Here is a 22,209-nt window from a genome sequence, read left to right as displayed (position 1 = left end):
ACCAGAAACAAAATTGTAGACCTGCACCAGGCTGGGAAGACTGAATCTGCAATAGGTAAGCAGCTTGGTTTGAAGAAATCAACTGTGGGAGCAATTATTAGGAAATGGAAGATATACAAGACCACTGATAATCTCCCTTGATCTGGGGCTCCACGCAAGATCTCACCCCGTGGGGTCAAAATGATCACAAGAACGGTGAGCAAAAATCCCAGAACCACACGGGGGGACCTATTGAATGACCTGCAGAGAGCTGGGACCAAAGTAACAAAGCCTACCATCAGTAACACACTACGCCGCCAGGGACTCAAATCCTGCAGTGCCAGACGTGTCCCCCTGCTTAAGCCAGTACATGTCCAGGCCCATCTGAAGTTTGGATGATCCAGAAGAAGATTGGGAGAATGTCATATGGTCAGATGAAACCAAAATAGAAATGTTGGTAAAACCTCAACTCGTCGTGTTTGGAGGAGAAAGAATGTTGAGTTGCATCCAAAGAACACCATACCTACTGGGAAGCATGGGGGTGGAAACATCATGCTTTGGGGCTGTTTTTCTGCAAAGGGACCAGGACGACTGATCCGTGTAAAGGAAGGAATGAATGGGGCCATGTATCGTGAGATTTTGAGTGAAAACCTCCTTCCATCAGCAAGGGCATTGAAGATGAAACGTGCAGGGTCTTTCAGCATGACAATGATCCCAAACACACTGCCCGGGCAATGAAGGAGTGGCTTCGTAAGAAGCATTTCAAGGTCCTGGAATGGCCTAGCCAGTCTCCAGATCTCAACCTCATAGAAAATCTTTGGAGGGAGTTGAAAGTCCGTGTTGCGCAGCAACAGCCCCAAAACATCACGGCTCTAGAGGAGATCTGCATGGAGGAATGGGCTAAAATACCAGCAACAGTGTGTGAAAACCTTGTGAAGACTTAAAGAAAATGTTTGACCTCTGTCATTGCCAACAAACGGTACATGACAAAGTATTGAGATAAACTTTTGTTATTGACCAAATACTTATTTTCCACCATAATTTGCAAATAAATTCATTAAAAATCCTACAATGTGATTTTCTGGATTTTTTTCTTCTCTTTTTCTCTGTCATAGTTGGGAGAAAAAAATTCAAAGTTTTCAATTTGGCTTCGTTTTGCGTATCTGTTCATAAACCATGTGCCATGGAATCGGTACATCAAAAATCTCTTCCCAACTATTTTGCAATCTATAAATCAAATCAAATTTGCATTGGTCACATACACATGGTTAGCAGATGTTAATGTGAGTGTAGAGAAATGCTTGTGCTTGTAGTTCCAACTGTGCAGTAATATCTAACAAGTAATCTAACAATTCCCAAACCCTACCTAATACACACAAATCTAACAAGTAATCTAACAATTCCCCAACAACTACGTAATACACACAAATCAAAAGAGGTGAATGAGAATGTGTAAGTATATGGAGTAAGTATATGGATATGGATGAGCAATGGCCGAGTGGCATAGGCAAGGTGCAGTAGATAAAATACAGTATATACATGTGATATGAGTAATGTAAGATATGTAAACATGATTAAAGTGGCATTATTTAAAGTGGCATTGTTTAAAGTTACCGGTGATCCATTTATTAAAGTGTCCAGTGATTGGGTCTCAATGCAGTATATAAATGAGATATGAGTCATGTAAGATATGTAGACATTAAAGTGAACTACATTTGACTCTATGAAAACTGGAAACCACATATCCTGAGGCTGCATTCATTGTAGCTGGGGATTTTAACAAGGCTAATCTGAAAACAAGACTCCCTAAATTCTATCAGCATATCGATTGTGCTACCAGGGCTGGTAAAACCCTGGATCATTGTTATTCTAACTTCCGCGACGCATATAAGGCCCTCCCCTGCCCTCCTTTCAGAAAAGCTGACCACGACTCCATTTTATTGCTCCCTGCCTATAGACAGAGACTAAAACAGGAAGCTCCCGTGCTCAGGTTTGTTAAACGCTGGTCCGTTCAATCTGATTCCACGCTTCAAGATTGCTTCGATCACGTGGACTGGGATATGTTCCGCATTGCGTAAAACAACAACATTGACAAATACGCTGATTCGGTGAGCGAGTTTATTAGCAAGTGCATCAGAGATGTCGTACCCACAGCAACTATTAAAACATTCCCAAACCAGTAACTGTGTATTGATGGCAGCATTTGCTCAAAACTCAAAGCGCGAACCACTGCTTTTAACCAGGGCAAGGTGACCGGAAACATGACCAAATACAAACAGTGTAGCTATTTCCTCCGCAAGACAATCAAACAAGCTAAGCGTCAGTATAGAGACAAAGTAGAGTCGCAATTCAATGGCTCAGACACAAGAGCTATGTGGCAGGGTCTACAGTCAATCACGGATTACAAAAAGAAAACCAGCCCCGTCACGGACCAGGATGTCTTGCTCCCAGACAGACTAAACAACTTCTTTGCTCGCTTTGAGGACAATACAGTGCCACTGACACGGCCCGCTACCAAAACCTGCGGACTCTCCTTCACTGCAGCAGACGTGAGTAAAACATTTAAACGTGTTAACCCTCGCAAGGCTGCCGGCCCAGACGGCATCCGCAGCCACGTCATCAGAGCATGCGGAGACCAGCTGGCTGGTGTGTTTACGGACATATTCAATCAATCCTTATCCCAGTCTGCTGTTCCCACATGCTTCAAGAGGGCCACCATTGATCCTGTTCCCAAGAAAGCTAAGGTAACTGAGCTAAACAACTACCGCCCCGTAGCACTCACTTCCGTCATCATGAAGTGCTTTGAGAGACTAGTCAAGGACCATATCACCTCCACCCTACCTGACACCCTAGACCCACTCCAATTTGCTCACCGCCCCAATAGGTCCACAGATGACGCAATCGCAACCACACTGCACACTGCCCTAACCCATCTGGACAAGAGCAATACCTATGTGAGAATTCTGTTCATCGACTACAGCTCAGCATTTAACGCCATAGTACCCTCCAAACTCGTCATCAAGCTCGAGACTCTGGGTCTCGACCCCACCCTGTGCAACTGGGTACTGGACTTCCTGACGGGCCACCCCCAGGTGGTGAGGGTAGGTAACAACATCTCTACCCCGCTGATCCTCAACACTGGGGCCCCATAAGGGTGCGTTCTGAGCCCTCTCCTGTACTCCCTGTTCACCCACGACTGCTTGGCCATGCACCCCTCCAACTCAATCATCAAGTTCGCAGACGACACTACAGTGGTAGGCTTGATTACCAACAACGACGAGACGGCCACTCCGAGGGTGAGGGCCCTCAGAGTGTGGTGTCAGGAAAATAACCTCACACTCAACATCAACAAAACAAAGGAGATGATCGTGGACTTCAGGAAACAGCAGAGGGAGCACCCCCCTATCCACATCGACGGGACAGTAGTGGAGAGGGTAGTACGTTTTAAGTTCCTCGGCGTACACATCACGGACAAACTGAATTGGTCCACCCACACAGACAGCATGGTGAAGAAGGTGCAGCAGCGCCTCTTCAACTTCAGGAGGCTGAAGAAATTTGGCTTGTCACCAAAAGCACTCACAAACTTTTACAGATGCACAATCGAGAGCATCATGTCAGGCTGTATCACCGCCTGGTACGGCAACTGCTCCGCCCACAACCGTAAGGCTCTCCAGAGGGTAGTGAGGTCTGCACAACGCATCACCGGGGGCAAACTACCTGCACTCCAGGACACCTACACCACCCGATGTTACAGGAAGGCCAAAAAGATCATCAAGGACAACAACCACCCGAGCCACTGCCTGTTCACTCCGCTATCATCCAGAAGGTGAGGTCAGTACAGGTGCATCAAAGCAGGGACAGAGAGACTGAAAAACAGCTTCTATCTCAAGGTCATCAGACTGTTAATCAGCCACCACTAACATTGAGTGGCTGCTGCCAGCATACTGACTCAACTCCAGCCACTTTAATCATGGAAAAATTGATGTAAAAAATGTATCACTAGCCACTTTAAACAATGCCACTTTATATAATGTTTACATACCCTACATTACTTATCTCATATGTATATACTGTACTCTATACCATCTACTGCTTCTTGCCATCTTTATGTAATACATGTATCACTAGCCACTTTAAACAATGCCACTTTTATATATTTACATACCCTACATTACTCATCTCATATGTATATACTGTACCCAATACCATCTACTGCATCTTGCCTATGCCATTCTGTATCATTACTCATTCATATATTTTTATGTACATATTCTCCATCCCTTTACACTTGTGTGTATAAGGTAGTTGTTTTGAAATTGTTAGGTTAGATTACTCGTTGGTTATTACTGCATTGTCGGAACTAGAAGCACAAGCATTTTGCTACATCTGCTAACCATGTGTATGTGACAAACAAAATTTTATTTGATTTGAGAGGTTATAATCTGAATAAACGGGAAAAGGCTATTCTTGAACATAGGATGAGACATTGTTACTAATCTACTATAGGAACCAGTTTGGATTTAAGTATAACTTTTGTATGACTGAAGTCTTTTAGTGAGAGGTCTAATTCTTTAATATTTAATCATTCATCGTCATTATATAAATCGGCCCGTTTAATTTAAAGTTTAAAGTTTTTTTGCTTATATAATTTGAAAAAGTGGTTGCTAGGTGTAGGCTAGACCATAAGCAAATAGGTCAACTGGAATATGACTAAAGAGTTCATCAGGGTGATTTTTCAACAAATAGACAAGTATTTTCCTTTCCATGATAGCAAGATCTTATCTATTTTTGATAACTTTCTATTGTAATGTCTTGTAGTGAGATCATTTCTTTCTTTTGGGATATGAATACTGAGTATGTGGGAAAAAGCAATTATTTTTGCTTTTATTCCAGTTTTACTTCAGTGCCTTATTGCAAACGGGATGCATGTTTTGGAATAATGGTAGTCTGTTCAGGCTTCATTTCTCCCTGTCATTTAGGTTAGTATTGTGGATACTAACTACAATGTTGTTGATCCATCCTCAGTTTTCTCCTATCACAGCCATTAAACTCTGTAACTGTTTTAAAGTCACCATTGGCCTCATGGTGAAATCCCTGAGCAGTTTCCTTCCTCTCCAACATGAGTTAAGAAGGACACCTGTATCTTTGTAGTGACTGGGTGTATTGATACACCATCCATTGTACAATTAATAACTTCACCATGCTCAAAGGGATATTCAATGTCTGCTTTACTTTTTATTTTTTACCCATCTACAAATAGATGTCCTTCTTTGCGAGGCACTGGAAAACCCTGTCTGGTCTTTATTAATCATGTTAAACACTATTATTGCACACAGAGTGAGTGCCACTTATTATGTGACTTGTTAAGCACATGTTTACTCCTGAACTTATTTAGGCTTGCCATAACAAAGGGGTTGAAAACTTATTGACATTTCAGCTTTACATTTTCTATAAATGAGTAAAAAATCTCAATTTAATAAATTTTATATTCAGGCTGCAACACAACAAAATGTGGAACAAGTCAAGGGCTATGAATACTTTCTGAAGGCACTGTAGCTAGGTGTATCCTACTTGACCACCAGGTCTCCACATTTCCCTCTCTCATGCTGAATAGCCTGAAGCCACAGAGCACTTCTCGCAGGTTCTATTTCGCTACGTGGGAGCATTGCAAATTGTAGGTCGTGATTTTTGATCTGGTTACATGTACATTGAACAACACAGCAGCTTTTCAGCATGTTTTTTTTTCTTTCTACATAACAAAAAATCTATGATGAAGTTCGCTCCTTTACAATTGGGGAAAATGTTTTCCCCAATTTGTGGGCATGATGTAAATATCGACTCAGAGTAAACTGTGAGGAGCATAAGCCATTGACAAATGACCTGATTCATTTTTTGGATAGATAATGTTGAATAGGTGTGGGTGGACAAATAAGAGGTGCAGTATGAAGAGTTGTAGATGTCGGCCCAGGGATTGAACCCTGGTCTTTCACGGGGCATGTGTAGTCCAGAGCCTGGCTGTGCCACTGCTAGACCAAACTCCTGCATTGCCAGTGGTACATACTGTAGCATCTACCTCTTTCAAAGCCCTGCATGCAGTAACCCAGACTTAACTGGCATGACCTGAATCTGTGGTCTATGCAATGATTCATACATTTCATGGTAGTTTGAAGAGCACTCGGCGTAAGTTAGGTAGTGTTTACTGTGCGACTGGGCAGTTCAGCCATTCAGAAGGTCTGTGCTCCAGTTTGCAGACTTGGCACGAGCTAGGCCTGCTGCACCATCTGTCAGTCTCAATCCATTCTGAACCAGAGCAAGAAGCATACATCTACTTCAGGTTTCCTAAGAAACCATCTGTAGAACCAAAACAAGCCAACAACTCGTGTCACTTTCACTTTCCCCTCTCCTCACCATACCAGAATCCCACTCTCTCTCTCTCTTGCCTTTAGCCCCCCCCCTCTCTTTCTCTCTCTCTCTCTCTTTCTCGCTCTCTCGCTCCCTCTGTCTCTCCCTCTCTCTCGCACATATTCTCTCTTGCATTTAGTCCTGTCTCTCTCAATTCAATTCAATTTGCTTCAATTTAAGCAGCTTTATTGGCATGGTAAACATATGTTAACATTGCCAAAGCAAGTGAAATAGACAATAAACAAAAGTGAAATAAACAATAAAAATGTACAGTAAACATTACACTCACAAAGGTTCCAAAATAATAAATATTATGTCTTTATACAGTGTTGTATTGATGTGCAAATAGTTAAAGTACAAAAGGGAACATGAATAAACATAAATATAGGTTGTATTTACAATGGTGTTTGTTCTTCACTGTTCTCTCTCTCACGCTTTCTCTCTCTCTGTATCTCTCTCTCTCCTTTTTTCACTCCCCTCTTTTTCTCTCATTCTCTCTCTCACTCTCCCTCCATCTCTGCTAAGTCATTCCACTTTCATAACCTTTTCCAAGCAGTTCTTTCTGCTCAGTGCTCACCCAGCCGCCCTCTATTTGGGTCTCAGAGGGTATTTTACTCCTGTCAGAGTCAGGCTGGGGCTCTAAGCTGACTCACGCCAGAGCAGCGCTGCAGCTGATTATTTACATTATGGTTAGGATAGGGATCAGGGGAAGGAACATGCGTTTTGACTAGGTATGATTTCTTGGAAAATGATATGTGTGGTCAAAGATCAAAAGGCATGCTTGGTCTTGGGTAAAGGTGTAGAGATCTGATTATTGATTGGTCTTATAAACTGCTTTTGTCATATGAATGAAAAGCATGTAACAGTCTCATGGCTGATAAGCAAATCATACGAAAAATGGTTTATTTGAATAGGAAACTCCATGTGTTATGTAACATATGAAATTAATGAAATATGAATGAAAGAATACTGTATATACTGTAAATATACTGTATGAAATATTTTCACATGGTGTATGAATACCAAGGCTGAATTATCTTGGATCTCTCAGTGGTCTCATTGTGATTGTGTTTCTCTCCATGCAGTGTATCCAACCGAACGAGGCTTGTACGTCTGTCAACGGAGAGATCATCCTAGCCATGATGATGAACACCAGGACTTCTACCAAGACCCTAGTGGTGGTAGATGAACATGACACAGAGGATGAGGAACCTGGTGAGTGGACTAATGCTAACCTACTGTACAGTCCTCATATGCAATGTAATCTCTATGATGAGCCAGCTTATCCAAAATATATGAGGAGGATGGCATGTAAGAACTACTTTAAAGTACTCGTTCCATCTTTCCCTCCTTCCCTTCTTCCCTCCCTATACATCAGAGACAGTCTAATCTTACTGTAGTCTCGCGAGACGTACTGGACGTCTTGTGCTGGCTGGCTAACATTTATATGAATGTCTGTGGAGAGAGACTAGTCTAACTGAGACATCCTGTATGCGCAGCCTGCTTAACTAAGACACATGTAAAGAGCCAGAACTGTTTTGAGGTCATTGAAGAAGGACAGGAAGACAGAGAGAGTAAATCAGAGAACAGTCTGGGTGGCAGAAAGGACGTCCCAGGGAAAATCAACCTCAGTTCTGCAGAAAGAGAGGAGACACATTGCAGAGCGCATCCCTCCATCCCCCTGCATCCCTGCATCTGGAGTTTATTAGCTTGTGGTGGGAGTCTGTGTGTGTGTGTGTGTGTGTGTGTGTGTGTGTGTGTGTGTGTGTGTGAGAGAGTGAGAGAGAGAGAGAGAGAGGTTGATTAGAGCAGTCGAGCATAGCTGGGGTATGGGTGGCAGTTCTACCAAGCAGTACTGTGCGAAAGGAGTGGAAAAAGACGAGTCATCCACATCCATCCAGCAGAGAGCTCCAGTTGTTTTCACTTAGAACCTTCTCTGTGGCCTCCCCTTCCCGGTAAAGAAAGGAGGGAGAAGTGGTCTTCTCGCTAGGTTTGGGAGAATATCCAGAGCTTGAGGCCCCCTCATCACTGCATTAGCAAATCACTTATTCACTCAGTCAGTCAGTCAGTCAGTTGTTCTCTTCTCTGGGGCTCAGAGGGCTGGGACTGTGTGCGTGTGAGTGTGTGTGATCAGAGAGTGGGTGGGGCAGACTGGAGAGGCCCCAGGACCACAGAGGCCCGGGGGTGTCCTACATCTCATTATACTCATTATGATCTAAATGGACCTGTTTTCACATTCTAATCACCATCCCCCTATGGGGTGAATACATCAACGAGTGGACTGTTGTCGGTGGGTGTGATGAGTAAACCCCTATTGACCCACAAGTTGCATCCCAAATGGCACCATATTCACTATGGGCCATGGTAAAAGTAGTGCACTATAAAGGGAATAGGCTGCAATTTAGGATGCAGTACTTGTCTTTCATGTCTAATCATACTGTATTAATCACTAAGGGCTGGCATTGTGCCCAGAGTAAATGAAGCATGGCAAACAGTAGTGGGGACCTGAGGAGTGTTTACTAGACTTGATTTGGCCTATGTTGACAAAAGAGCACCATGCTGCTGCAGGGCCTAAACATTGGGTAGAGACTCAGGCTACATCCGAATTGGCACCCTATTCCCTATATAGTGCAATACTTTTAACCAGAGCCCTAAGGGAATAGGGTGCCACTTGATTTGACTGTGAGCACCACTCCTCTGCGGGTCTGAATATTAGGCTCAGACTGAGATGTTGTAATCAAGGGATATGTCTTTCATTGATGATGTTTGGAAATAAAGAACCTCAACAACCTCAGCTGCTTTTAGCTATTGGTGATCAGAGACACATAAGGATGGAGTAATCACCCAAGTGGGCTCTGAGTATGCAGTATATGCCAAACCTAGCCTACTGTAACCAAGCCAACCTTGGCAGTGGGCAGGGGGGTGTTGTGTTCCTGCCAATACCAGTACTTATGCCAGGCAGGACTGTGGATTTGTTTCCCGTGGCAAAGGGATATTAAGTAAGCACATAAAGCCTAATGAAAAAAATACAGCTGGGCTCAGATACCATGCTTTTAATACAAAGGCATCTCTTATGCTGAGATGGCAAAGACAACAAGCAGTATTTTTAAGGAACCTGAGTCCTGTACTGGACAGTATCCAATGAGTTCAGCTTGATCTCCAAATCAAAGAGGGACGTTTGTAGGCAGTTTGTTGCACGGAAAAACATAACAGCCTCAAAGCTCAGCCATCAAAGTTAGATATACTGCCTCACAACATAAATACATTGTCACCCTTTTTACTGAACTGTGAGCTGTAAGGAAAGCTAACAGAAGGGACAGTACTCAACAGTAATGTTGAGTACTGGCGAGAACGTTGAGCTATCAAAAGAAGTCTGCACACTTGAATCAGATGCAGGTTCAGTGCTAAGCTTCAGATGCAAATTATAATGTGCTAAGCTTTCAGTCAACAACCAACTTCGTCAGAGCACCGCCATTTTGAATCCCCTGTTGCATATCTCCCTATGCTTTTCTTTTGAAGTGGACTTGTTTACAGTACAGTAATTATACAACACAACATTTTCTGACTGAATTCCTGTTATCTGACTGACTGCCTGTAAATTGTGCAACCAAGTCAACTGGCATATGGTTTATCTGAGTACAGGCCTCAAATGTCAAGGATCTCATATGGACTCCATCAGTCATTTCTACACACTTTGGGGATTTGGATTAGAGGTCAAGGGTCAGATGTTAAGAGAAACAAGGTACCATGCCACTAAAGGACTGTTCTTCTGCTCTATTATGTGAACAGCAAACGCTGGGCAAACAAATGACGTTGACGTTGATCGGTTCAGGGTCGACTGTGTCTAGAGCATACGGAGATGAGAACATCGCCTTGCCTTTAGTTTCCTCTTTCTCTCTCTGTCTTTCTCTCGCTCTCTCTCTCCCTCTCTCTCTCTCTCTCTCTCTTCTCTCTCTCCCTTTCTCTCACACACTTAGCACAGCTGAGATCTTTGTGGAATCTGAATAAGTATGAAGAACAAAGCTTTGCTTCTTACATGGAGAATGGTTGAACCTTAGGGTCTCTTTCATACTATTGGCAGATGTGCTAGTAGGAAAGTTGGTCTGGGGGGAAGACCCAGGGATAACTGACTCAACCATCTTTGTTAGAGCACATGGGCAGGCGAGGCTAGATGGGAACAGGGCAGGGACCCTTACACAGAACCTCAGAGCTGTGACCCAACCTCAGCCGGCCAAAAACCCCAACTGCAACCCAGAGTTGAAACTTCCCAATCATAGTCTGACCAGGCTTGGAAAGATCTTCTGCTACAGTCTTTTCATACGACTGTACTATACAACTACAACTGTACTGTACAACTATAACTGTACAACTACAACTGTACTGTACAACTACAACTGTACTGTAAAACAAATGTCCAAAGTGTGCTATTTTTGTTGGCCTCAACTTGTCTTCGGCTCCTCTATCCTCTCCTCTGACCTGGAAGTCGTTGGGCATCTCTGATTGTTGACGGGTCAGCTTTTCATTTTCTTCATTACGAGCCAAAGATAAGATAAGACTGGAGAGGTGGAGCAGTGGGAGGGATGACATGAGGGTGGGATGAAGGGGGAATGGAGGGGGAGGATTGAGAGATGGAGCAGGACAGTCACTGAGTGGTTTGGAGGGGAGGGATGAAGGGAGGGGAGGGATGAAGGGAGGGGGGGTCCCATGTGAAATCCACATATACTCTGATGGTTCTATTATCGTCCGTCTTGATGGAATGAAAAAAGGTGTTCTTTCCCGGAATAGTTTGGACCCGGAACTAACCTGCTCTTGAGTTCGCCTCAACACAACAAGCACCATTGTATGGTTTGTTTAGAAGTAATGAAGGAATACGCAGAAATGTTAGGAGTCAACAAGTTCATCTCTGCACTCTGTTCCCTTTGTAGTGCACTACTTTTACCCAGGGCACATAGGGGACCATTGTCAAGACCTGGTTATCCCACAGTAGTTAGGTTCATTGGGTTGCTCAGCTTTGATTTATAAGTGCTGTCATTTTATGTCACAGCAAGTGTTCTTGACCCTTCAACACATAGTTGTGATGTGGTGTATTCATGTATCTACAAATGTAATGTTGTTCAATTGTGTTCTATATTAACACCAGTCTGTATTTTATGTTTCAGTTCATCCCACCCTCACGGCATCACAAGACCCTGCTGACCCCCTAGGGGAAAGTAAGTCAGTCATTGACTAGGAAATTCTTAACCAATGGTTTTTATATCTCAGAATCTTAGGCCACTTTGACATAATACTTGATGTCCAGATTGAGTTATGTAATTTGCATATAACTTGTTGTCATGCTGTCACTACCAGAGAAAAATACATGCTGTCGCTACCTCACGTTCAGGCCAAGGTGAAGTCATGTTGTCAAGTCATTGAATAACAATCTTCCCTGTTCTCTCTCTCAGACATCTTGTATGTGTTGGACACTCCAACCGTGGTTGGGATCGCCTTCGCTGCATTTGTGATCGGTGCCCTGTTGACCGGAGCCCTGTGGTTCATCTACTCTCATACAGGTACATCTCTGACCTGTCCCTTTACCTGAGACACAGGAAAGTCCCATACAGTTACATCCCCACTTGTATACAACTTAGAATGTATGCTCAATGCATTGCTTCATTCCAAGTGGTATGATAAGTATGGACATTGGAACATTCATTAGTGGCATGCTTGTTTGGAACGTAGACACTCATTGGAACCTAAACATCTGGGTACTGTCCCTTTATCTGCTGCTGCATATGAGGTCCTACCTGTTGGGCCTCATGTAAGATGGAAGGTTTCATCTTGATGGTAACATCTCTGCACTGATAAGTGATTCTAAAGAATGTCTTAACTACACAGTGCCAGAATGCTGTTTTATAATCAGAAAACATCCTATCGCTGACAGAGGCGAGAAAAGTTTGGGGTCACTTAGAAATGTCCTTGTTTTTGAAAGAAAGGCACATTTTTTGTCCATTAAAATAACATCAAAATGATCAGAAATACAATGTAGACATTGTTAATGTAGTTGGAAACTGACAAAAAAAATATTGAATATCTACATAGGTGTTCAGAGACCAATTATCAGCAACCATCAGTTCTGTGTTTCAATGGCACGTTGTGTTAGCTAATCCAAGTTTATCATTTTAAAAGGCTAATTGATCATTAGAAAACCCTTTTGCAATTATGTTAGCACAGCTGGAAACTGTTCTGATTAAAGAAGCAATAAAACTGGCCTTTAGACTAGTTGAGTATCTGGAGCATCAGCATTTGTTGGTTCGATTACAGGCTCAAAATGTCCAGAAAAAGTACTTTTTTCTGAAACTCGTCCTTCTATTTTTGTTCTGAGAAATGAAGGCTATTCCATGCAAGAAATTGCCAAGAAACTGAAGATCTCGTACAATGCTGTGTCCTACTCCCTTCACAGAACAGTGCAAACCCGGTCTAACCAGAATAGAAAAAGGAGTGGGAGGCCGCGGTGCACTACTGAGCAAGAGGACAAGTACATTAGAGTGTCTAGTTTGAGAAACAGACGCCTCACAAGTCCTCAACTGGCAGCTTCATTAAATAGTACCCACAAAACACCAGTCTCAACGTCAACAGTGAAGAGGAGACTCCGGGATGCTGGCCTTCTAGGCAGAGTTGCAAAGAAAAAGCCATATCTCAGACTGGCCAATAAAAATGAAAGATTAAGATGGGAAAAAGAACAGACACTGGACAGAGGAATTCTGCCTTTGATGGACTGTCATTTCTCTTTGCTTATTTGAGCTGTTTGAGCTGCCATAATATGGACTTGGTCTTTTACCCAATAGGGCTATCTTCTGTATACCACCCTTACCTTGTCACAACACAACTGATTGGCTCAAACGCACTAAGAAGGAAATCAATTCCACAAATTAACTTAACAAGGCACACCTGTTAATTGAAATGCATTCCACGAGACTACCTCCTGAAGCTGGTTGAGAGAATGACAAGAGTGTGCAAAGCTGTCATCAATGAAAAGGGTGGCTACTTTGAAGAATTTCAAATATAAAACTAATTTTGATTAGTTTAACACTTTTTTGGTTACAACATGATTTCATGTGCTATTTCTCAATTTTGATGTTTTCACTATTATTCTACAATGTAGAAAATAGTAAAAAATAAAGAAAATCCCTGGAATGAGTAGGTGTGTCCATACTTTTGACTGGTAAGGCATGTCAAAATGTGTTTAATTGCAGGAAATTAGCTGTAAAACTGCAATCACCAAAAAGGTTCTGTAAAGTTAACGTAGTTGTTTTAACTTTTGTTAATAACATACATTTTCTGCTAACAGATCCCTCTGTACAGATTAAATTATAGTTTTTAATTGCGGTGCTGAGTTAATGGGAGTTAATGTGTAGCGGCTAATTGTATAGCTAATAGGCTATGTTTTAGTAGATCAACTGAGGTGAATGAACCTACAGCAACCAATGTGATAATGGCTAAGGTAATTTTGCTTGTTTATTCTGTTATCCAAATAGCATTTTAGAGTTTTTACATTTTATAGAAATGCAGTAAATGAGCTTTAACTTTCTTTACATTTATTGGATCCCCCAACCCGACTAAAACTCAGACCCTGGCTACAGCCCTGGCAATAACATATTGACTCCTCTACTGTAAATATATCCTGTTTGTCAGCTTAAGCGGCTCTTCTCTTTCCTGCCTTTGAATGGGTCTCGGGTCCTGCGGGTTGTTGTATTCTCAGACACAATGGCCTCAGCTCGGACATAGAGAGGGGGCTGGCTGGAATTCCCCCTGTCCATTTTGTGGGGCACTCGCCGTTTGGCTCACAGGAAGAGAGACACAATCTGTCCATTAGATGCCATGTCAAGACTTTCCACACCAGCATCCCCAGGCTGGTGACCCCTGACCTTTGGGAGGAAGCGTGGAGGTCACTGACGTCTGGAGAGGACCTCTAACAGCACATACTGAAGAACAGAACAGGCCTGTCTGTGTTCTGCCTGGCTGCTATGCTGTTGAGTTGACCCCCTGTCATCGATCCTTCATGTGTCCTCAGAGAAAACCATGAAATCCTTCATAAACAAGATCAGGGTGTTCTAAGCGTGATCATTGCCCTAAGGTTTGGAGGACCACAGCACAGATAGCACCAAAGGCCTGTCTGTGTTCTGCCTGTTTTGCCACTGGCCGTCTTATCTGGTTACTACACTGTTGGCTCCCCTCTTCATCGATCTGATGTGTTTTCAGTGAAACACTGTGAAATCTTTCATTTACAGCATAAGGGGGTTCTAATAAAGTTGATCTAATCTAGGTAATGTAATTACTAAAATGTGTGTCACATAACTTAGAAGCAGTAGGGCGTCAAATTTCAACCTCACTGAAATGCGGGAATCTCTGAAAGTGCAGCAAACTCCACTAATGTGCATTTCAGTTAACCAGTCCAAATACATCATTTTTACTTTTATCTTTATCCCTCTGTTTATACTGGCACCCCTTTAAGACGTCCTTTTATGAGTTTCCTAGAGAGACCCGCCATTATAAACACAATCCTTTATATTCCCCTATGGCCCAAAATATTGTTGAGGTCAAGAGTTGAACTTCTTTAGGGAAACAGGTGTAAAGAATGTAGTTATGAAAAGATTAGGAGAGTTAAGCCCTTTTGGAAGTTGTGATAAAAAACACTGCAGGAATGTGGTTCTAATATTGATGTTATAGCTAGTGGTTCCTCTGTTGGAGCATAATAGCCCGAGAGGCCTAGGCTTGTGTCCCAAATAGCTCCCTATTCCCTATATAGTGCACTACTTTTGATGAGGGCTCCCGAGTGGTGCAGTGGTCTAAGGCACTGCAGTTCCTGGTTTGATACCAGGCTGCATCACTTCTGGCCATGATTGGGAGTCCCATAGTGCGGCGCCCAGCGTCGTCTGGGTTTGGCCGGTGTAGGCCATCATTGTAAATAAGAATTTGTCTTAACTGACTTGCCTAGTTAAATAAAGGTTCAAATAAAATAAAAAGTTTTTAAATGAGGCCCATAGGGCTCTGGTCAAAAGCAGTGCACTAAATAGGGAGTAGGGTATTATTTGGGATGCATCCCTATTCTATTCTGATGTAGTCTTGGAAACTATTGACTTGTAACACCAACATATCCCTACATGGAAACATAGGCAAGAATACCCCAAGAATTTCTATTTTCTCAAAAACAACTTAAAATATCCACAGCTGAATCATTTTAAAACCAGTGAATGATGAAACATGTACCCTCACTTATTCCCTCAGGAGGCGAAGGACAATGTTAGAGGTTTGTTCACATTAAAAGCCAAAACCATACTTACACCACACTCATCTACACTCACTCACTCACAAAACAAGCCCATAAAGTTTGCTCCTTGGTCTGTGTGGTCTTGGCCAAATCCCAAAAAGAAACTCCAAGATGGCTGAAGCATCTACCTGATGGCTCAAAACTGAACCATTCAACAGACGAGACATTCTAATCAGGTACCAGTGTGCAATATGGTTTCCCTAGCTAGCTCATACTTTGATATTCCCCATGATTATAAAAAAAATGTAACCTTTATTTTAAGTCAGTTAAGAACAAATTCTTATTTTCAATGACAGCCTAGTGGGTGGGTTAACCCTAGTGGGTTAACTGCCTGTTCAGGGGCAGAACGACAGATTTGTACCTTGTCAGCTTGGGGATTTGAACTTGCAACCTTTCGGTTACTAGTCCAATGCTCTAACCACTAGGCTACCCTGTCGCCCCTGTTATAGAAGGTCACAATTAAAACTGGTAGGGTACTCTGAAGTATTATTCAGCATATCCTTGTGTTTGCAGCCACAGGGAAGTGACATATATTTAATAAAAATAAAATATATTTTAATGTAACTGGAAACAGATATCAGGAAGTTATTTATTAAAGCTAAGTCTTCAGTCCGGTAATGTATCCTATGTATACAGGACGTGATAAATACTATCCCTAGTATCCCTCTATTTTACAATATGCCACATTAGGAATGTGGTCTGCGTCCAGAATGGCACACAATTCCCTATATAGTGCACTACTTTTGACCAGAGCTCTATGGGCCCTGGTGAAAAGTAATGCACTAAATATGGAATATGGTGCTATTTTGGGACACAGCTTTGGAGGAAAGATGCTGTTATGGAAGATTGGCTGTGATCTCTCTGCCTGCATTGTGATAGCTCACACCAGGGGTCAAAGGGGGTTGCCACTGGAGACAAGGAGTGGGAGTTACCTGGGAGCCGGAACAGGGTCAATACACTGTTGCTTCACTTCAATGACATGTGATGTCACCATTCGCAAAGTTTTTCATTCAGGCCAGATGGTTTACAACAACATTAAATTAAATTATATAGCCCATTTGTGTCTGGCCAGCCAGACCTAGCTATCTGGCAGGCCTGACCCACAGTACCTATCTGGCCGGCAGGCCTGACCTACAGCACCTATCTGGCTGATTTTCCGGATCTATCATGAGATTTATAGATTTGTTTGGTCAATCTTGCTGACAGTATGGTGGAAAGCCAAGTATGCTTTTAGGGGCGAATTCTAACTTCTATTTACGTCAAATTTTCACTTGGTCTCCCATAGATTTCAATGCATGACTAAATTCAATTTAGGATTTTGCCCCTTAGATTCCTACCAGGAGGTAAACTGACGTTGTTATTGAAGTTTTTTTAGAGATAGAGAATGGACACAAAGGAGAGTTAAAGTGAGCTGGGGCCTTTTGTGTTTGACAACCCATGCAGTGTTCTGTGAGTATATGGACTGTGTTTAGCTTGAGGTCTTTGACAGCGCTGCTCTGGCAAACATTAGAGCAGAGAGAGAGACGAGGGGCCTAAAAGAGGGATCCAGAAGGGCTGTGGTCCCAGAGCCGCGCAACACACACACAAAAGTAAATGACACTAATACACAAACACAGAACCACTCCAGAAACCAACAGAGATCAATATGGTAGGCACCCCGTGCGTCCCAAATGGCACCGTATTCCCAAAAAAATGTACGACTTTTCACCAAAGCCTGTAGGGCACTGGTCAAAAGTAGTGCAGTATATAGGAAATATGGTGCCATTTGGGACACAATCACAGACCCCATTTTTCCAATCTCTCTCTACGTATATTCCTCTATGGTCCTCACTCAGGTTGCCAACAAACAACATATGGAGTGCATTTTGATACCAGAAGCACAGTGTGCCAGATATGTAAAACAAACACAGGGATTTTTTCAGATGCCTTCAGTTCTCTGTCAGACAAGCTTTCCAAACAAATTGAAGCATTTTTATTTGCCCCCTAACTTTCTGTCTCCAGCTCTGGAGCCCAGGAATCTACAAAATGGAATGCTCATTTAAACACAGAACAATAAACAAGTCAGTGGTTTGAGGTCCAAGCAAAAGGCCTCTGCCTTTAAAGCTATGCGAATTGCTTGCAGATAACAGAAAGTGAAGAGTTGGATTGAGAAACCTCAGTTCAGGTCTTTCCATTTGAGACACTGTGCTTGATCAGGTGTTTTGATTGGCTGACTCAAAGGAGTTGAGTCCTTGTGTGTTAAGTGACTGTTACATTCACTTAACAAATGGCAGTGAAGTGGTGGTCACCACATGGGACAAGCAGCAGCACTTGGGGAACTGACGATTTTAATTTATACATCAGTCTGTTACCAGATTGAGCCATTGGCCTCTAGATAATAAGGCCAAGGCAGTGGTGCAAAAGCGTATCTAAAATCATATTATTGTGTTGTATTTCATCAAACCTTATCTCTCTGTCTTTTTCATTCTCTCCCCTCCCTCGCTCTCTCCCCCTCACTCACTTCTGTATTTTGTCTTCTCGCCCCCTCCTGTGTGTCTCTCCCCCTCTCTCTGTATGTCTTTCTCTCTACCTCCCCCTTTTCTCCCCCACCCCTCTCCTTCTCTCTCACTTCCCTCCCTCTCCCCCTCACCTCCCTATCCAGGTGATACAGCTGGGCAACAGCAGCCCCTGAAGCCCCAACCCCCACCCTCAGAGAACAGCAGTGCGGCCCACAGTATTGGCAGCACACAAAGCACGCCCTGTTCAAGCAGCAGTACAGCATAGCCCAGAGGCCAGGCCAAGGCCATTGGACTGGAGCCCGACGGGGAGCACCCTACCCCCCTGCATGGCTACAGGAAGGGCTACACGGGTCACAGGGAACTGGGTTTGTTGACACTTGTTTCCCCTCTGGATGAAAGGAATTATTTTGGGTTGATTTGTGAAAACAAAGAAGGATGATTTACTAAAGAAGAAAATAAGAATAAAAGGATTTTTAAAAAAGGATTTTGTAAGATACTAAAAAACAATAAGACCCGTTAATGTCCCTGGTTAATTCAATTTATTTCAACACAAGTCATTAAGGCTGTGTGACAGAACTGTTGTACTACAAGGACTGGTCTGAGAGCGAAACAGTACTAGGGTTGTTCCACCAATTCAGTGCCTTTTGAGAAGTGTAACCTGGTCCAAAAATAGTTGATTTCACCTCATTTTAACATTCTGTCATAAAGAGCACATGTTCGACATCATAAAACACACATTTTGTAATCTCAAGAGGTTAAATTTAAAAAATGACTATAGTAAATTCCAAATAAAGTAACAGGATTGACCGTACCAGGGTTGACGATTTCATCTTAATCAGGCAAAAATTCCCTTCCTTGACAGGGGGAATGGAAGCTTGTTGTCTGCAACAGGGAGTGACAATTGAATGCAAAATATTGAAATTGTCAAAACATTTCTCGACTCTCTATCTATCGGTAACACGATTGAAGTGTTATGCTCGACCCGCTTAGTTTTCCACCACAAAAGACCAAAAATATCCAAAAAGAGTAGAACCAGCTAACCTGCTTTTCACTATGATTTACTTATTGGATGTTCAATGTTTCTTTTGAAAAAAATATTTTAAAAGGAATAGTTTTACCACATTACTACAAGAGTTGAGTTCACGTAAACAGGGTTGACCATAAAATGAGGGACAGACGTACTGTACCAGTCAAAAGTTTGGACACACCTACTCATTCAAGGGTTTTTCTTTATTTTTTACTATTTTCTACATTGTAGAATACTAGTGAATACATCAAAACTATGAAATAACACTCATGGAATCATGCAGTAATCAAAAAAGTGTTAAACAAATAAAAATGTATTTTATATTTGAGATTCTTCAAAGTAGCCACTCTTTACCTTGATGGCGGTTTTGCAGTTTTTGGCATTCTCTCAACCAGCTTCAATTAACAGGTGTGCCTTGTTAAAAGTTAATTTGTGGAATTTCTTTCCTTCTTAATGTGTTTGAGCCAATCAGATGTGTTGTGACAAGGTACAGAAGATAGCCCTATTTGGTAAAAGACCAAGTCCATATTATGGCAAGAACAGTTCAGAAAAGCAAAGAGAAACAGCAGTCTATCATTACTTTAAGACATAAAGGTCAGTCAATGCAGAAAATCTCAAGAACTTTGAAAGTTCCTTCAAGTGCAGTTGCAAAAACCATCAAGCGCTATAATGAAACTGGCTCTCATGAGGACCACCACAGGAAAGGAAGACCCAGAGTTACCTCTGCTGCAGAGGATTAGTTCATTAGAGTTACCAGCCTCAGAAATTGCAGCCTAAATAAATGCTTCACAGAGATCAAGTAACAGACACATCTCAACATCAACTGTTCAGAGGAGACTGAGTGAATTAGGCATTCATGGTCAAATTGCTACAAAGAAACCACTACTAAAGGATACCAATAGTAATAAGATACTTTCTTGGGCCAAGAAACTCGAGCAATGGACATTAGACTGGTGGAAATGGGGATGAGTCCCATTTTTTAAATTTTTGGTCCCAATCGCTGTGTCTTTGTGAGACGCAGAGTAGGTGAACGGATTATCTTCACTTGTGTAGTTCCCACCGTGAAGCATGGAGGAGGAGGTGTGATGGTGTGAGGGTGCTTTACTGGTGACACTGTCAGTGATTTATTTAGAGTTGAAGGCACACTTAACCAGCATGGCTATCACAGCATTCTGCAGCGATACTCCATTCCATCTGGTTTGCGCTTATTGGGACTATCATTTGTTTTTCAACAGGACACTGACCCAACACACCTCCAGGCAGTGTGAGGGCTAATTGACCAAGAAAGAGATTGATGGAGTGCTGCATGAGATGACCTGGCCTCCACAATCATACGACCTCAACCCAATTGAGATGGTTTGGGATGAGTTGGACCAAAGTGTTTAACACTTTTTTGGTTACCACATGATTCCATATGTGTTATTTCTCAGTTTTGATGTCTTCACTATTTTTCTACAATGTAGAAAATAGTAAAGATAAATCAAAACCATTGAATGAATAGGTGTGTCCAAACTTTTGACTGGTACTCTATATGAATCCTTAATCACCTGAAATATATAATAATCTATAGAAATGAGTTTATCAAAGCAATAAAATAACTAGGGCTTTACAATGATGGTGAAAACTTAGAGAAATGTTGGGGTTAAGTTGGTTCAAATCTTCCTAGAAGTAACACAGAGTTAACGGAGGGACATGTCAAAATGCTAATCTTTATTTATTTTAGTCAAACAAAAAAGCTGATTTATTGAATTCTGCATGTGGTCTATATTAAGGGCAGTTCATTAAATATAACAGGCTTTTAAAATTCTATATTGGTGTACAATTTCTACTTAAAATATCAAAGGGACGCAAATGGCACTCATTTTGTGGAACCACCCTCTAATACCCTGAACGGCAACAAGGCTCACATCTATAGAGCACTAAGAACTCTAGCTACGGGCAAAAAATAACTGTTAGTGAAATACCAGCCTTTTTATTTATTTTTATATAAATGCTGCTTTTTTTTGGCAACCACATCAGATAATTTTCTTTGGACCTTAAATGGCCTAGTTTGGGCTGTAAACAAGCTAGTGTACACCAATAGCAATGGAGACAGTAAAGCTGCCTGTCTGCAAACAACATCTGTGAGTGTTAGCAGGACTAGTGAAATGAACAACATGACTGTCGACAGAACTGCCTGTTACCTCCTATCCACATTATATGTACACTGAACAAAAATATGAACGCAACATGCAACAATTTCAAAGATTTTACTGAGTTACAGTTCATTTAAGGAAATCAGTCGATTGAAATAAATGCATTAGGCAGTAGTAGTCTATGGATTTCACATGACTGGGAAAACAGATACCTTAAAAAAATATATCACAAAACCAGTCAGTATCTGATGAGACCACCATTTGCAGTGCGACGCATCTCCTCGCATAGAGTTTATCAGGCTGTTGATTGTGGTCTGTGAAATGTTGTCACACTCCTGTGCTGTGCGAAGTTGCTGGATATGGGCAGGAACTGAAACACGCGGTCGTACCCGTTGATCCAGAGCATCCCAAACATGTTCAGTGGGTGACATGTCTGGTGAATATGCATGGAAGAACTGGGACATTTTCAGCTTCCAGGATTTTTGTACAGATCCTTGCGACATGGGGCCGTGCATCATCATGCTGCAACATGAGGTGATGGGGACAGATAGATCGCACGACAGTGGGCCTCAGGATCTCATCACGCAATCTCTGTGCATTCAAATTGCCATTGATAAAATGCAATTGTGTTTGTTATGCCTTATGCCTGCCCATACCATAACCCCACCGCCACCATGGAGCACTCTGTTCACAGCGTTGACGTCAGCAAACCGCTTGCCCACACGACGCCATACATGCTGTCTGCCATCTGCTCGGTACAATTGAAACCGGGAATAATCCGTGAAGAGCACATGCCTCCAGCATGCCAGTGGCCATTGAAGGTGAGCATTTGCCCACTGATGTCAGTTACGATGCCGA

The 22,209-nt window shown here is 42.3% G+C and overlaps 1 protein-coding gene across 1 annotated transcript in view; it reads left to right on the top strand.

Annotated features, from left to right (window-relative positions):
• LOC112251175 (transforming growth factor beta receptor type 3-like) overlaps positions 1-19,443 on the top strand; it is a 147,020-nt gene extending 127,577 nt beyond the window's left edge. The window contains exons 14-17 of the mRNA XM_024421980.2: positions 7,467-7,596; positions 11,541-11,591; positions 11,826-11,933; positions 18,333-19,443. Coding sequence (XP_024277748.1) covers positions 7,467-7,596; positions 11,541-11,591; positions 11,826-11,933; positions 18,333-18,454 — 411 coding nt within the window. The 3' untranslated portion in view covers positions 18,455-19,443. The remainder of the gene's footprint in view (positions 1-7,466; positions 7,597-11,540; positions 11,592-11,825; positions 11,934-18,332) is intronic.
• The last annotated feature ends 2,766 nt before the right edge of the window (positions 19,444-22,209 follow it).

The sequence above is a fragment of the Oncorhynchus tshawytscha genome, linkage group LG05 (assembly GCF_018296145.1).
Source record: "Oncorhynchus tshawytscha isolate Ot180627B linkage group LG05, Otsh_v2.0, whole genome shotgun sequence".
Classification (NCBI taxonomy): Eukaryota; Metazoa; Chordata; class Actinopteri; order Salmoniformes; family Salmonidae; genus Oncorhynchus; species Oncorhynchus tshawytscha.
The sequence above is the reverse complement of the archived record's forward strand: the minus strand, read 5'-3'. Positions and strand labels throughout refer to the sequence as shown.